Source organism: Borostomias antarcticus, assembly GCF_949987555.1.
Source record: "Borostomias antarcticus genome assembly, chromosome: 15".
Classification (NCBI taxonomy): domain Eukaryota; kingdom Metazoa; phylum Chordata; class Actinopteri; order Stomiiformes; family Stomiidae; genus Borostomias; species Borostomias antarcticus.
The window spans coordinates 2,513,083-2,528,912 of NC_140248.1; the positions used below are offsets into that span (position 1 = coordinate 2,513,083).

At 49.4% G+C, this 15,830-nt stretch overlaps 1 protein-coding gene across 1 annotated transcript; it reads right to left on the reverse strand.

Annotated features, from left to right (window-relative positions):
- Positions 1-265: 265 nt before the first annotated feature.
- On the reverse strand, positions 266-2,816 carry LOC311318558 (E3 ubiquitin-protein ligase RNF26-like). The gene is made up of 2 exons (XM_084449916.1): positions 2,694-2,816; positions 266-1,812 (listed from the first exon to the last, which is right to left on the reverse strand). The coding sequence occupies exons 1-2, from the start codon at positions 2,698-2,700 to the stop codon at positions 395-397; spliced, it is 1,425 nt and encodes a 474-aa protein (XP_084306042.1). The 5' UTR covers positions 2,701-2,816; the 3' UTR covers positions 266-394.
- Positions 2,817-15,830: the final 13,014 nt, after the last annotated feature.

Consider the following 15,830-nt stretch of genomic DNA (forward strand, 5'->3'; position numbering starts at 1 on the left):
GAAGACGTCCATGGTCTGGGTGATGGCCTGTCTCTCAGAGGAAGACGTCCATGGTCTGGGTGATGGCCTGTCTCTCAGAGGAAGACGTCCATGGTCTGGGTGATGGCCTGTCTCTCAGAGGAAGACGTCCATGGTCTGGGTGATGGCCTGTCTCTCAGAGGAAGACGTCCATGGTCTGGGTGATGGCCTGTCTCTCAGAGGAAGACGTCCATGGTCTGGGTGATGGCCTGTCTCTCAGAGGAAGACGTCCATGGTCTGGGTGATGGCCTGTCTCTCAGAGGAAGACGTCCATGGTCTGGGTGATGGCCTGTCTCTCAGAGGAAGACGTCCATGGTCTGGGTGATGGCCTGTCTCTCAGAGGAAGACGTCCATGGTCTGGGTGATGGCCTGTCTCTCAGAGGAAGACGTCCATGGTCTGGGTGATGGCCTGCCGGCAGAGGGGGCAGCAGTGCTGCTGGGGCGCCTGGTGCAGCAGGATGGCCGAGCAGTGGCGACAGAGGCACAGGTGTCTGCAGGGCAGCAGCAGAACGTTCTTGGCCCGGTCCTGACAGATCACACACTTCTTCCTCTCCTCGTGCTCCTTGAGCAGACTGAGGAGGCTGTCCGCCACCGGGGCGCCGCTCGCCGCGCTCCCCCCCCCCGAGGAGGGCCGCCTCTGCGCAGTCCCTGCTGTAGTAGAGGCGTGCTCCAGGTCCGTGTTGGTGGGTTCGTGGTGCGCCCGACTGTCGAGGTGGAGCTGTGGTACGTCTACCTCGCCGTGGTCCCTTCCGGTTTGCTCAGAGGGGTGAGGGGTAGTAGTTTGGTCTATCGAGCTACCAGAGGTCCTGTGGTCTAAAGCCGGCGGCCCCCCTCCACCCTCGCCCCCAGAAGGCTGTGATGTTCTCCCCCTTAGGTTCCCAACCCGAACCCGGAGTCTGATTGCTTGTTGTCCGGCACCATTGTCCTGTAGGGCCTGTGCTCTCTCTAGAGCCAGCAGGTAGAGTCTGGAGACGGCTCTCTGTACACCTGGCATTCCTGGGAGGGCAGCGACGAGGTGGAGACACTGCTGGACAGCAAGGCGAGGCAGCCGGGGGTTCAGGTACGTCAAGGTCAGCGCGATGATGGCCGCTGTCAGGAGCAGACCGTATATGTTGAGCATGAACACCGTGATGAAGACATGACCAAGCGAACCTAGAAACTCCAGGACTAGTTGACAGGGAGTCCACAGGAGTACAGAGGTGCCCACTAGGCAGCTGTACAGGAAGGTGAGGAGAGTGAGGGCCAGTTCTAAAGCTTTATGCAGTGGGCCTGAAACCGCCTCCCACGCACCCACCACTGCAGAAAAACAGTTCTGCGTACCAATGAGGACGATGTTGATGATGGTGTTGACAAAGTAGAAAACCAGGCTGAATGCGATGCAGAAGCCCTCGCACGTCTGCTTCAGCACAAAATTCCCCGATATCAGTCCTCGCTGTAGCAGCTCCTTGGTGCGCCACACAACGTGAGCAGAAAGGTGGCCCACCATTTTGAAGCTCTCAACAACCCCACCGAAGGTCTGCACCCAACCTTCCAGGATGTGCAGCGCTCCGTACGCGGTGCTCGTGACCACTTCTGTCACTGTGAGGAAGGAGAACAAGGCAAAGTTCCAGACCTCCAGTAGCGTGGAGCCGCTCAGCGCCGTGGGCAGGTCGTGCAGAGACGAGCCCATGCTTGAGAGAAGTCGGGCCAACCAGTTCACTGACCAGATGACCAAGTCCAGCAGAAGGCATAGAGTATCCAGGCATCTCCCAATGGCACAGGAAACAACGTTCACGACATCCATGACAGTATTTCCTGGAGAGATCAGAGAGAGAAATGTCTCATTGAAATTTCAATAAAACTACAAGCACACGTGTGTTGGCTGTCTTTAGGGTGAGCGGATTAGCTCAGGTAGCATCTTTAGCTTAGCTCTGGTAGCATCTTTAGCTTAGCTCTGGTAGCATCTTTAGCTTAACTCTGGTAGCATCTTTAGCTTAGCTCTGGTAGCATCTTTAGCTTAGCTCTGGTAGCATCTTTAGCTTAGCTCTGGTAGCATCTTTAGCTTAGCTCTGGTAGCATCTTTAGCTTAGCTCTGGTAGCATCTTTAGCTTAGCTCTGGTAGCATCTTTAGCTTAGCTCTGGTAGCATCTTTAGCTTAGCTCAGGTAGCATCTCTTTAGCTTAGCTCTGGTAGCATCTTTAGCTTAGCTCTGGTAGCATCTTTAGCTTAGCTCTGGTAGCATCTTTAGCTTAGCTCTGGTAGCATCTTTAGCTTAGCTCTGGTAGCATCTTTAGCTTAGCTCTGGTAGCATCTTTAGCTTAGCTCTGGTAGCATCTTTAGCTTAGCTCTGGTAGCATCTTTAGCTTAGCTCTGGTAGCATCTTTAGCTTAGCTCTGGTAGCATCTTTGCTAGCAGTAGCTAGCGATGGCTCAACATTGCACTGCTTCTTCTGTCTGTGTGTTTAAGCCAATTTATTCCTCAAAGTGGCAAGATAACACAACGACATATTGTAGCTATGAAATCCACGAAATGGTATATCTATCTATCTAGCTTGCTAAGGTAAAACGACCAAATTAAAACATTTCTGTGAACGTTAGCTGCTAGCTAAGCTAACCACCACACCCAGTCAGACTAGCTAGCAAGCTAACTTATGCTATCAGTACTGTTTCGAAAAGCAGGTAAAAGTAATGTCTCACCTTGCATAGCATAGTTAACGACCTAGCCAGATGGCACATGTAGAACGGGATGTATGGAAGGACAGCAATTGGAAGAAATATTAAAAATCTGTCCAAACTGGGGCTCGGGTCTTCCTGGTTCTGTCATGTCGGTGATGTAAACACGGCAGGATGACGTGTCGACTTGGATAAATCTACCCAGTATCCAGACAAAATAATCCATTTCAGAATGCTGGCTTGGGTACACAACTAGATTAGATTAATAGAGAACACAGATAAAACATCACATGTGTTTGTGTATCATTTGATATCAATGTACAATTCAGTAAGACCTCATTACTTTCTTTATGGTGCCCTGGCTACAGTTTTGACTTTGATTTACGGTGGCCTACGACCATTGACCTGACCAGCCCTGTGTGTTCATCCAGCCTGGCCTGACCAGCCCTGTGTGTTCATCCAGCCTGACCTGACCAGCCCTGTGTGTTCATCCAGCCTGGCCTGACCAGCCCTGTGTGTTCATCCAGCCTGGCCTGACCAGCCCTGTGTGTTCATCCAGCCTGGCCTGACCAGCCCTGTGTGTTCATCCAGCCTGGCCTGACCAGCCCTGTGTGTTCATCCAGCCTGACCTGACCAGCCCTGTGTGTTCATCCAGCCTGGCCTCATAGACCTGACCAGCCCTGTGTGTTCATCCAGCCTGGCCTGACCAGCCCTGTGTGTTCATCCAGCCTGGCCTCATAGACATGTCATTCTGTACGTAAGACTTTCTTATTTTAAGATATATACCCACCATGAGTGAATATAATGGAATATATCATAATACCAATGTAGTAGAAATTGTCTGAATGATTGCCTCTGACATAGACTTGTAGATTTTTTTTTACATTTAATGTATTTGCATTAGCCTACATTCAAGACAATTAAATATGTTGGACATATTCATTAACACACCTCTATTGCCCCATAGTCAATATGGAAATATTCCATTAGCTGTGAGTCAATAAATCTCCCAGCCTCAGCCATTTGTGATTTATCACTAGTAAGCATGCCCCGAGGACAGTTATAATGAAAGTGGCACACACAAAAAAAATCCCCCATTTTAGTGCTTAGCACCCCTCCACCCCACCCTGTCCCCTTTGGTACAGAGATCAGTCAACCGTGGCCCTTATCAAAGCATCACAGGACCTGAACGGATGCTACCAAGGGGGCTCTGTGAAGGGTGAAAAACATAATCCGTCATGTTCCTTTATCCCAGACCCAGCTGTGCGTATTCATGTTGATGTCTTGGGAAGAAAGCGTCTACTGCCTTCTCTTTCTCCACCAGCGTATCCCAGCCGACACAGTCTCCATGTCTGCTTCCATTCGGACTCTTGGATATGGTGTTACTCGTCACATGACCTCAACCATACATCAAGCCCCTTTCTCTCTAAGTGACATCATGGTATTTTGTGGATCGGCCTCCAGGTTCAAAGAAAGGTAACCCAACATCCACAGTTAGAACCTGCAAATATGTTCTCATTTTCTGTCATGTTTTTCCAATGATCGTAATCACTCAAATATGGCTGCATACATTTTCCACGTTTTTTATTAGTTAAATGAACATGCTGAATCACTGTACATATGCTATACAGAATTACCATGATTTATTTTATTCTGCCATAATCATTCACTTGATAAATATAATCTACATACGTTGTATGTTGTTATCAGATTACTCACTTTAGGGCTTAAGACAGTCAGATATAAGCTACTGTAGTTATTCTCTGTGTATATTCAAAACACTCACATATACTGTATCAGCAGTGCAGTTCCCATTAATATTTCTTTCTTATTTCACAGATCTTTTTCTAGACAGCTGCTCCGACTCTCACTCTCTAACTCTTCCATTTTTTCTTCTTATCTTATCACCACTGCTGCCCTCCCTCAAAGCCACTGTGGAGAAATAGCATCAGACAAGCACTGAATCAGAGAGCAGGTCAGAGACTGACCCGCCTCAGATAACTGAGGAGATCCAGAGAGCAGGTCAGAGACTGACCCACCTCAGATAACTGAGGACATTCAGAGAGCAGGTCAGAGACTGACCCACCTCAGATAACTGAGGAGATCCAGAGAGCAGGTCAGAGACTGACCCACCTCAGATAACTGAGGACATTCAGAGCGTCCCACCAGATCCCACGGAGCTTCTACTCATCCATGATGGAGAGCATCCAGACTGGGAACATACCCCTCCCAGAGACATGGACACTGGGCTAGTGCCCTTCTACCCCTCCCAGAGACATGGACACTGGGCTAGTGCCCTTCTACCCCTCCCAGAGACATGGACACTGGGCTAGTGCCCTTCTACCCCTCCCAGAGGCATGGACACTGGGCTAGTGCCCTTCTACCCTCCCAGAGACATGGACACTGGGCTAGTGCCCCTCTACCCCTCCCAGAGGCATGGATACTGGGCTGGTGCCCTTCTACCCCTCCCAGAGGCATGGACACTGGGCTAGGGCCCATCCTTTTTACCCCCCAGAGGAATGAACCCTGGACTTAATTTCTGTATATAGTTTTGTAACTTATGTCTTCTGTTATTGTCTGTAATGGCTGATTGAAAAATTACACAAGTACACAAGTATGTTCAGTTGTGTTCATACATGACCACCTCTAATAAAAACCACTATCAGTTACCCCACCTAAAAGCTTCCTCTTCCATGGTGCAAGTGTGCTATAATTATACTGAGAAGTGAGTTTAACCATTTCAACTCGGTCACACCAACAGAATGCATTAATGGGCGGAGCCCTGTGCTCTCTGAGCACCATTTCTAGTGTATTAATTCATTCGTATATAGTATGATCATAATCCATCCAGACCGGGATCTATCTTATCTTACCCCTATCTCTATACTGTATAGAAATTGTACTTACTGTGTAATTTGTAAATTTGTAACTTGGAAATGTTTCATTTGTCAATTGAGTTTTGAAGTTTATTTGTATTGAGCATAATCCTGGAGCTGGCAGCAAAATTTCACTGTAACTACACATACATTACACGTGACTAATAAAGAAATCTTGAAAATTGAAATCAAAAACCCAACTCCAACAAACAACACCCTCCAACCCCATTCTCATCGCAAAATAGCCCATCCCAACTTAACCCTGACCCATCCCACCCCTGACCCATCCCAACCCTGACCCACCCTCAACAGGCCTCTGCAGCATTCAACATTTGTCCTCCCCTGTTGGCACAATTGGATTGACTCCTATGTCTCTGCTGAAAGTTGATCGTGATGAGCACAGCATGTGCTCCATCCTTAGTTGGGTTGATGTAAACCACTTCAACGTGACGAGGAGAAATTGTTGGAATTTATTATTGCTAGTATTTTGCACCACACATGTTTTGCTGCAAGCTCATGTAACCTGTTAAATATGCAGAGCAAACATACATTATATCACGATATAGACAAATATAAACAAAAAATAATAAAGTAGTTTGAATGTCAAGACAAGAAAGATGCTTGATTCATCAAATACTGTACCTGCCTACAATAAGACGGATGAAAAATATCATTCATGTCTTCTTGCGGTTGAACAGTTCTGAGGTCTGAGGCTACGCAGCCTGGGAGAAATCCCCTCAGAGGAACAGCTGAGCCATAATTGCTTTTCTGGGCCCGTGCTCACCAGGCCTGGGCATGCTGATTGGCTGGCCTGGGCCTTGCTCACCAGGCCTGGGCATGCTGATTGGCTGGCCTGGGTCTTGCTCACCAGGCCTGGGCATGCTGATTGGCTGGCCTGTGCCTTGCTCACCAGGCCTGGGCGTGCTGATTGGCTGGCCTGGGTCTTGCTCACCAGGCCTGGGCATGCTGATTGGCTGGCCTGGGCCTTGCTCACCAGGCCTGGGCATGCTGATTGGCTGGCCTGGGTCTTGCTCACCAGGCCTGGGCATGCTGATTGGCTGGCCTGGGCCTTGCTCACCAGGCCTGGGCATGCTGATTGGCTGGCCATGCTGTGGGTGAGGTGGGGGACCTTGGGAACTGCCCCGTCAGCTGATGTCTGGAGAATGACCTGAAGCATGGAGTGGTTACACACACACACACACACACACACACATACACACACACGCACACACACACACACACACGCACACACACACACACATGCACACACACACACACACACACACGCACACACACACACACACACACACGCACACACACACACACACACACACACACACACACACACACACACACACACACACACACCCTGTCCCAAAACATGAATGGAACAACTGAACACCGAAGAATTTCTTCCAATTTTATAGAACATCTTTATTATAAAGGGTTATATTATTGATATTTAGTGATATTTAGGGATTTTTCTTCAGCATTTTACTTTTCCAAACAATGTAGGTCAAATTCAGAGAAACTGTCTCTGCAATGGCCAGAGAGAAACGAACAGCCGGCTCAAAGATGCAGTAATATGATCAGAGAGAAACGAACAGCCCGCTCAAAGATGCAGTAATATGATGAGAGAGACGTGAAGGGAAAGTGTCCCGTCCTCTAACTCTGATGAAGAGCTGCTCCGCTCCCATTTTAATGCACTATATTTGGGCCCAAGTGGCCACCTGGGTCCCGCTGTGGCCCCTCCCTTGTGTTCCACCCCACCCAGTATTATGTCTGGGGTTCAGCCTGGGTCCCAGCCCCCTCTTTCTATCCGTCCAATCAGATGTTGATGTGTCTGAGCTGAGGTACTTTGCCATGGTGATTCATTAGTCAATTATGGCGTCTTGTGGGGTCCCCATGGCAACGGGGGCTGTGAGGGGTCAACGTAGACGTAAAAGTCCCCTCCAGCACCGGCCCAGTCATGTGACTGAGCAATGGGAAGGACGGACACTACTCACCCCTCCCCCCAAACCTCCAGAGAGAGTACACACACACACACACACACACACACAAACACACACACACACACACACACACACACACGCACACACACACACACACACACACACACACACAAACACACACACACAAACACAAACACACACAAACACACACACACACACACAAACACACACACACACACACAAACACACACACACACACACACACAAACACACACACACATCAGTTGCAGACGAGACAACACCTCAATGATTCAAACGGTCCCCTTTAGCAACACAGATCCAAGAGAACCAGCAACGAGAAGACTGGATGGTCGATGAAACGATCTTTACACATCAGAAGTGAACTGTGACTTCAACTCAATTGAGTGAGTAAACCTCTAGATCAGCTGTTCAGCCCGTAGCCGCTGGCACCTCCTTCAACAGTGCACCCTTCACCTCCCGCACCACTGTCTGGGTTCACCTCCTTCAACAGTGCACCCTTCACCTCCGCACCGCTGTCTGGGTTCACCTCCTTCAACAGTGCACCCTTCACCTCCGCACCGCTGTCTGGGTTCACCTCCTAACCATCAAGGATTTTGTCATTCAGGAGCCTTCAGCCATTTCGACTTCCTGCTAAAATCACACCCTGACAATTCAGGGAAAAGCACTGAACAGAAATGTACTTTTGAGTTTTTAATGCGCGCCGTGCCCATTATTGACTGAACCTATTCTGCATTCACTGCACTCATCACTACACTTTCACAATAACTGTGATCATGTGAATCAAATCTAATAAGTAATTATGGGTGTTAAGTATTCCTAATCATAATGAACTATAATTATCCTGTCAGCAGGCTCTTTGAAACGTCCCAGCATGACATTTGACCACTTAACTAAATCTATTCTGTAGCAGGGTGTCATTATGCTGAAGCCGATCAAGCCCAGCCATCCTCTCACACATCAGCGGTGTGTTTGCCTCTGTGGAGATGAGACTCGTGTGTGATGACCTGAGGGGATTTCCCAGGTAAGAACGATTCCCTGAAAAGCTAACGATCTGATCAGAGACAGAGAGAATGCATTCTTTCTTTTGATCCATCAAGCAAATTAGATATTGCGAGGTCCAACAAGGTATCGCTGTAAATGATCCCTAATTAAAGTTGTGCAATCTCAAAACCATCAGCACAACCTTCCAAAATGACCTCAATGTAACTATCAGAACTGGGGTATATTATGGCAGTGTTTTTCAACCGGTGTTCCGCGGCACACTAGTGTACCGTGAGAGATTGTCAGGTGTGCCGTGGAAAATTGTCAAATATCAGTAATAATATTAAAATTATAATAATTATTATTTTGAGAATGACTGACTTTTTTAGCCGACATGTAGGCTATGCAATCGTATGCAATCAAGTAGAAATCGCTTGACATGTTACCTCTCACTCAAGAATGTCAAGGACATGCAGCGTTGAACGAGACAATAGGGGAACATTTGGAAAGCCTCGAGGAGATGTCATTTTATTTCCTCTTAGCCTCCACTGACTCATTGGACTGGGTGAGGAACCCATACAGCTCATCTGTTCTTTTCGGAAAGGACATGACTTTGCAGGAGAAAGAAGAACTAATTGAACTGAGACAGGACCTTTCAACTCTGCTTCCCTTTTCCACAACATATCTTTGCGAGCTCAGCTTCTCAAGCCTAACTGCAATTAAAACTAAAAACAGAGAGAGACTTCGAGCTGTTGAACAAGAGCTTCGCGTGTGCCTGTCAGCTATTATATTAAAAGTGTTAAATGCTCTTTGTTTTGTAGGCCTAAATGGTGACAAGTTTCATATTCATGCGCTCCATTTAATAAAAGTGCCTAAATTTGACCGTGTGCACCAGTTATATACATCTTTCCATGTTAATTATTCATTTTGGGATGGTGGTGTGCCGTGGGATTTTTTTAATGTCAAAAATGTGCCGTAGCTCAAAAAAGGTTGAAAAACACTGTATTATGGGATGGTGGGTGGGGTAATGTTGGCCTCCACTCTTGCGTGTCATCTTGTTTCTTGGCTTTGGCAAGTCTGACTCCCCCGTGGTGATACACTCTGTTCCCAATCTGTGACCAGGCCTGCCAGTGTTTTCACTACCACTCCAGGCAACACGGATGAGAACTAGCTAAGGCTAATCACATTAGCTCTGAATCACTAGCTTCTTCTCTCCATCCACCCCCTCGTATGAACCGTTACGGTCCAGCGCCCTGTGTGTCCTATATTGGGTAATGTGCTCCGCCCTACCTGGTGTTGGGGTGTTGATGGGTTTGTAGGGAGAACAGATCTGGAGTAATGAAAGGAATATGATGTTTTGCAAATGCTGTCGCTACAAGCCGTCTTTGGTTATTGAGTTCTGTTGTTCTTGTTTCAGTATTATAGTGACAAATCTCACAGCAAAGTGATAAGGGGACTTCAAAACCAACAAAAATGTGTTGGGGTTGTAAAACTCATATCAAACTGGCAAGACAGCTGTTGTAAAATAGGCATTGAACATCAAATTGGATATAGAATTGTTTACTAATTCTTCCAGATGGCAAAAAATGAATCGCATTGTCACAACGTGTATTTAGACTGGTCCCCTCACAAAGCCAGAGATATCATCACACCAGCATTCCTGGGCTATAGATTCCCTCCAGCTGGGGTATAGCTATCCAGGTGGGGTATAGCTATCGAGGTGGGGTATAGCTATCCAGGTGGGGTATAGCTATCCAGGTGGGGTATAGCTATCCAGGTGGGGTAAAGCTAACCAGGTGGGGTATAGCTATCCAGCTGGGGTAAAGCTATCCAGGTGGGGTAAAGCTATCCAGGTGGGGTATAGCTATCCAGGTGGGGTATAGCTATCCAGCTGGGGTAAAGCTATCCAGGTGGGGTATAGCTATCCAGGTGGGGTATAGCTATCCAGGTGGGGTAAAGCTATCCAGGTGGGGTAAAGCTATCCAGGTGGGGTATAGCTATCCAGGTGGGGTATAGCTATCCAGGTGGGGTATAGCTATCGAGGTGGGGTATAGCTATCCAGGTGGGGTATAGCTATCCAGGTGGGGTAAAGCTAACCAGGTGGGGTATAGCTATCCAGCTGGGGTATAGCTATCCAGGTGGGGTAAAGCTATCCAGGTGGGGTAAAGCTATCCAGGTGGGGTAAAGCTATCCAGCTGGGGGCTGCAGGTGGCTGGAGGAATGGAGGTGGTCTTTGTCAGCAGAGGAATACACACATTCTTGATGCTACATCACTACCATGCTGGAGGGATGTTATTCACCTACACACCAACCCTCCAGAACCACACCAGAACCCACCAGAACCTCACACCAACCCTCCAGAACCACACCAGAACCACACACTAACCCACCAGAACCACACCAGAACCCACCAGAACCACACACTAACCCACCAGAACCACACACTAACCCACCAGAACCACACCAGAACCCACCAGAACCTCACACCAACCCTCCAGAACCACACCAGAACCACACACTAACCCACCAGAACCACACCAGAACCCACCAGAACCACACACTAACCCACCAGAACCACACACTAACCCACCAGAACCACACACTAACCCACCAGAACCACACACTAACCCACCAGAACCACACCAGAACCACACACTAACCCACCAGAACCACACACCAACCCACCAGAACCACACCAGAACCCACCAGAACCTCACACTAACCCACCAGAACCACACACTAACCCACCAGAACCACACACTAACCCACCAGAACCACACCAGAACCACACACTAACCCACCAGAACCACACACCAACCCACCAGAACCACACCAGAACCCACCAGAACCTCACACTAACCCACCAGAACCACACACCAACCCACCAGAACCACACACCAACCCACCAGAACCACACACCAACCCACCAGAACCACACACTAACCCACCAGAACCACACACTAACCCACTAGAACCACACACTTACCCACCAGAACCACACACTAACCCACTAGAACCACACACCAGAACCACACACCAACCCTCCAGAACCACACACCAGAACCACACACTAACCCACCAGAACCACACACCAGAACCACACACTAACCCACCAGAACCTCACACTAACCCACCAGAACCACACACTAACCCACCAGAACCACACACCAACCCACCAGAACCTCACACTCACCCACCAGAACCACCCACCAGAACCACACACTAACCCACCAGAACCACACACCAACCCACCAGAACCTCACACTAACCCACCAGAACCTCACACTAACCCACCAGAACCACACACTAACCCACCAGAACCACACACCAACCCACCAGAACCTCACACTCACCCACCAGAACCACACACCAACCCACCAGAACCTCACACTAACCCACCAGAACCTCACACTAACCCACCAGAACCTCACATCAACCCACCAGAACCACACACCAACCCACCAGAACCACACACTAACCCACCAGAACCACACACCAACCCACCAGAACCACACACCAACCCACCAGAACCTCACACTCACCCACCAGAACCACCCACCAGAACCACACACTAACCCACCAGAACCTCACACTCACCCACCAGAACCACCCACCAGAACCTCACACTAACCCACCAGAACCACACACTAACCCACCAGAACCACACACTAACCCACCAGAACCTCACACCAACCCACCAGAACCTCACACTCACCCACCAGAACCACACACTAACCCACCAGAACCACACCAGAACCCACCAGAACCACACACTAACCCACCAGAACCACACCAGAACCCACCAGAACCTCACACTCACCCACCAGAACCACCCACCAGAACCACACACCAACCCACCAGAACCACACACTAACCCACCAGAACCACACACTAACCCACCAGAACCACACACTAACCCACCAGAACCTCACACTAACCCACCAGAACCACACACCAACCCACCAGAACCACACACCAACCCACCAGAACCACACACCAACCCACCAGAACCACACACTAACCCACCAGAACCACACACTAACCCACCAGAACCACACACCAACCCACCAGAACCACACACCAACCCACCAGAACCACACACCAACCCACCAGAACCACACACCAACCCACCAGAACCACACACCAACCCACCAGAACCACACACCAACCCACCAGAACCTCACACCAACCCACCAGAACCTCACACTAACCCACCAGAACCACACACCAACCCACCAGAACCACACACCAACCCACCAGAACCACACACCAACCCACCAGAACCTCACACTAACCCACCAGAACCACACACTAACCCACCAGAACCACACACCAACCCACCAGAACCTCACACTAACCCACCAGAACTTCACACTCACCCACCAGAACCACACACTAACCCACCAGAACCACACACTAACCCACCAGAACCACACACTAACCCACCAGAACCTCACACTAACCCACCAGAACCTCACACCAACCCACCAGAACCTCACACTAACCCACCAGAACCTCACACCAACCCACCAGAACCTCACACTAACCCACCAGAACCACACACCAACCCACCAGAACCCACCAGAACCACACACTAACCCACCAGAACCTCACACTAACCCACCAGAACCACACACCAACCCACCAGAACCACACACTAACCCACCAGAACCTCACACTCACCCACCAGAACCACCCACCAACCCACCAGAACCTCACACTAACCCACCAGAACCACACACCAACCCACCAGAACCACACACCAACCCACCAGAACCACACACCAACCCACCAGAACCTCACACTAACCCACCAGAACCACACACTAACCCACCAGAACCACACACCAACCCACCAGAACCTCACACTAACCCACCAGAACCACACACTAACCCACCAGAACCTCACACTAACCCACCAGAACCTCACACTAACCCACCAGAACCACACACTAACCCACCAGAACCACACACCAACCCACCAGAACCACACACCAACCCACCAGAACCACACACTAACCCACCAGAACCTCACACTAACCCACCAGAACCACACACTAACCCACCAGAACCACACACCAACCCACCAGAACTTCACACTCACCCACCAGAACCACACACTCACCCACCAGAACCACACACTAACCCACCAGAACCACACACTAACCCACCAGAACCACACCAGAACCCACCAGAACCTCACACTAACCCACCAGAACCACACACTAACCCACCAGAACCACACACTAACCCACCAGAACCTCACACTAACCCACCAGAACCTCACACTAACCCACCAGAACCACACACTAACCCACCAGAACCACACACCAACCCACCAGAACCACACACCAACCCACCAGAACCACACACTAACCCACCAGAACCTCACACTAACCCACCAGAACCACACACTAACCCACCAGAACCACACACCAACCCACCAGAACTTCACACTCACCCACCAGAACCACACACTCACCCACCAGAACCACACACTAACCCACCAGAACCACACACTAACCCACCAGAACCTCACACTAACCCACCAGAACCACACACTAACCCACCAGAACCACACACTAACCCACCAGAACCTCACACCAACCCACCAGAACCTCACACTAACCCACCAGAACCACACACCAACCCACCAGAACCCACCAGAACCACACACTAACCCACCAGAACCACACACCAACCCACCAGAACCACACCAGAACCCACCAGAACCACACACCAACCCACCAGAACCACACACCAACCCACCAGAACCACACACTAACCCACCAGAACCTCACACTAACCCACCAGAACCACACACTAACCCACCAGAACCACACACTAACCCACCAGAACCACACACCAACCCACCAGAACCACACACCAACCCACTAGAACCACACACCAACCCACCAGAACCACACACTAACCCACCAGAACCACACACCAACCCACCAGAACCACACACCAACCCACTAGAACCACACACCAACCCACCAGAACCACACACCAACCCACCAGAACCACACACCAACCCACTAGAACCACACACCAACCCACCAGAACCACACACTGGCAGGGATGAGATCCAAAAGCTGAGAATAGTAGCGTACCTTTACCTGAACCTCCCAAAAGACCATTGAGTTTATTAACTCCCATTTAATTCTTCAAAATGTTTCGTGATTTTTGTCACTTGAGGCAGATGTATTTTGATTGGGATCTTCATTGTGACTGCAAACTATAATCACAAGAGAAGGGATTTGGATATTTACTTGTTAGTCATTTTATTTGTGACAGTGGAGAGCTGTGCAGGCAGCCCAGACCCAATATCCGCTGAGATCTTCTAGAGCATCAGCACCTGATCTTATCCAAATAGACTGCAACACAGAATGTCATAAGATACTGAATGAAGATGCTATTTGTTTGAAAGTTAACAGGGTAGCCATTAAAAAAAAAAAGTGGCACACAAGGTTTTTCCCAATTCGAAAACATTCTAAGATTCTGCTTCAATCTTTTCGTTATCAACCATTTGGCATCGCTTTGAAAACCACTTAATGGTTTTGTGAGAATGACACTGACTTCATGCAATTTTCATGTCTTATATACTTGCGCCTACAAACATCATGCTTGTCTTTCCAGTCCACAGACATTTTATGGAAAAGTCAACTTAGAAAACTAACGAGAGGGTACAGATAATCTGAACCGACAGCTGGCTCCTGGTAAAGTAATATACGTGTGTGTGTGTGTGTGTGTGTGTGTGTGTGTGTGTGTGTGTGTGTGTGTGTGTGTTAACAGTGTTTGACCATTAAATCCTCACTGTCACCCCCTCTTACAGTATCTCCTTCCTCTCTGTTTGCTCTCCCCTGAGACAACAGAGCCCATGGGAATCTGAGGCAACAGAAGAGGGAGAGAGGGAGAGACAAGAGGGGGAGACAAGAGGGAGAGACAAGAGGGAGAGACAAGAGGGAGAGAGGGAGAGACAAGAGGGAGAGACAAGAGGGAGAGACAAGAGGGAGAGACAAGAGGGAGAGAGGGAGAGACAAGAGGGAGAGAGGGAGAGACAAGAGGGAGAGAGGGAGAGACCAGAGGGAGAGAGGGAGAGACCAGAGGGAGAGAGGGAGAGACAAGAGGGAGAGAGGGAGAGACCAGAGGGAGAGACAAGAGGGAGAGAGGGAGAGACAAGAGGGAGAGAGGGAGAGACAAGAGGGAGAGACAAGAGGGAGAGAGGGAGAGACAAGAGGGAGAGAGGGAGAGACAAGAGGGAGAGACAAGAGGGAGAGAGGGAGAGACAAGAGGGAGAGAGGGAGA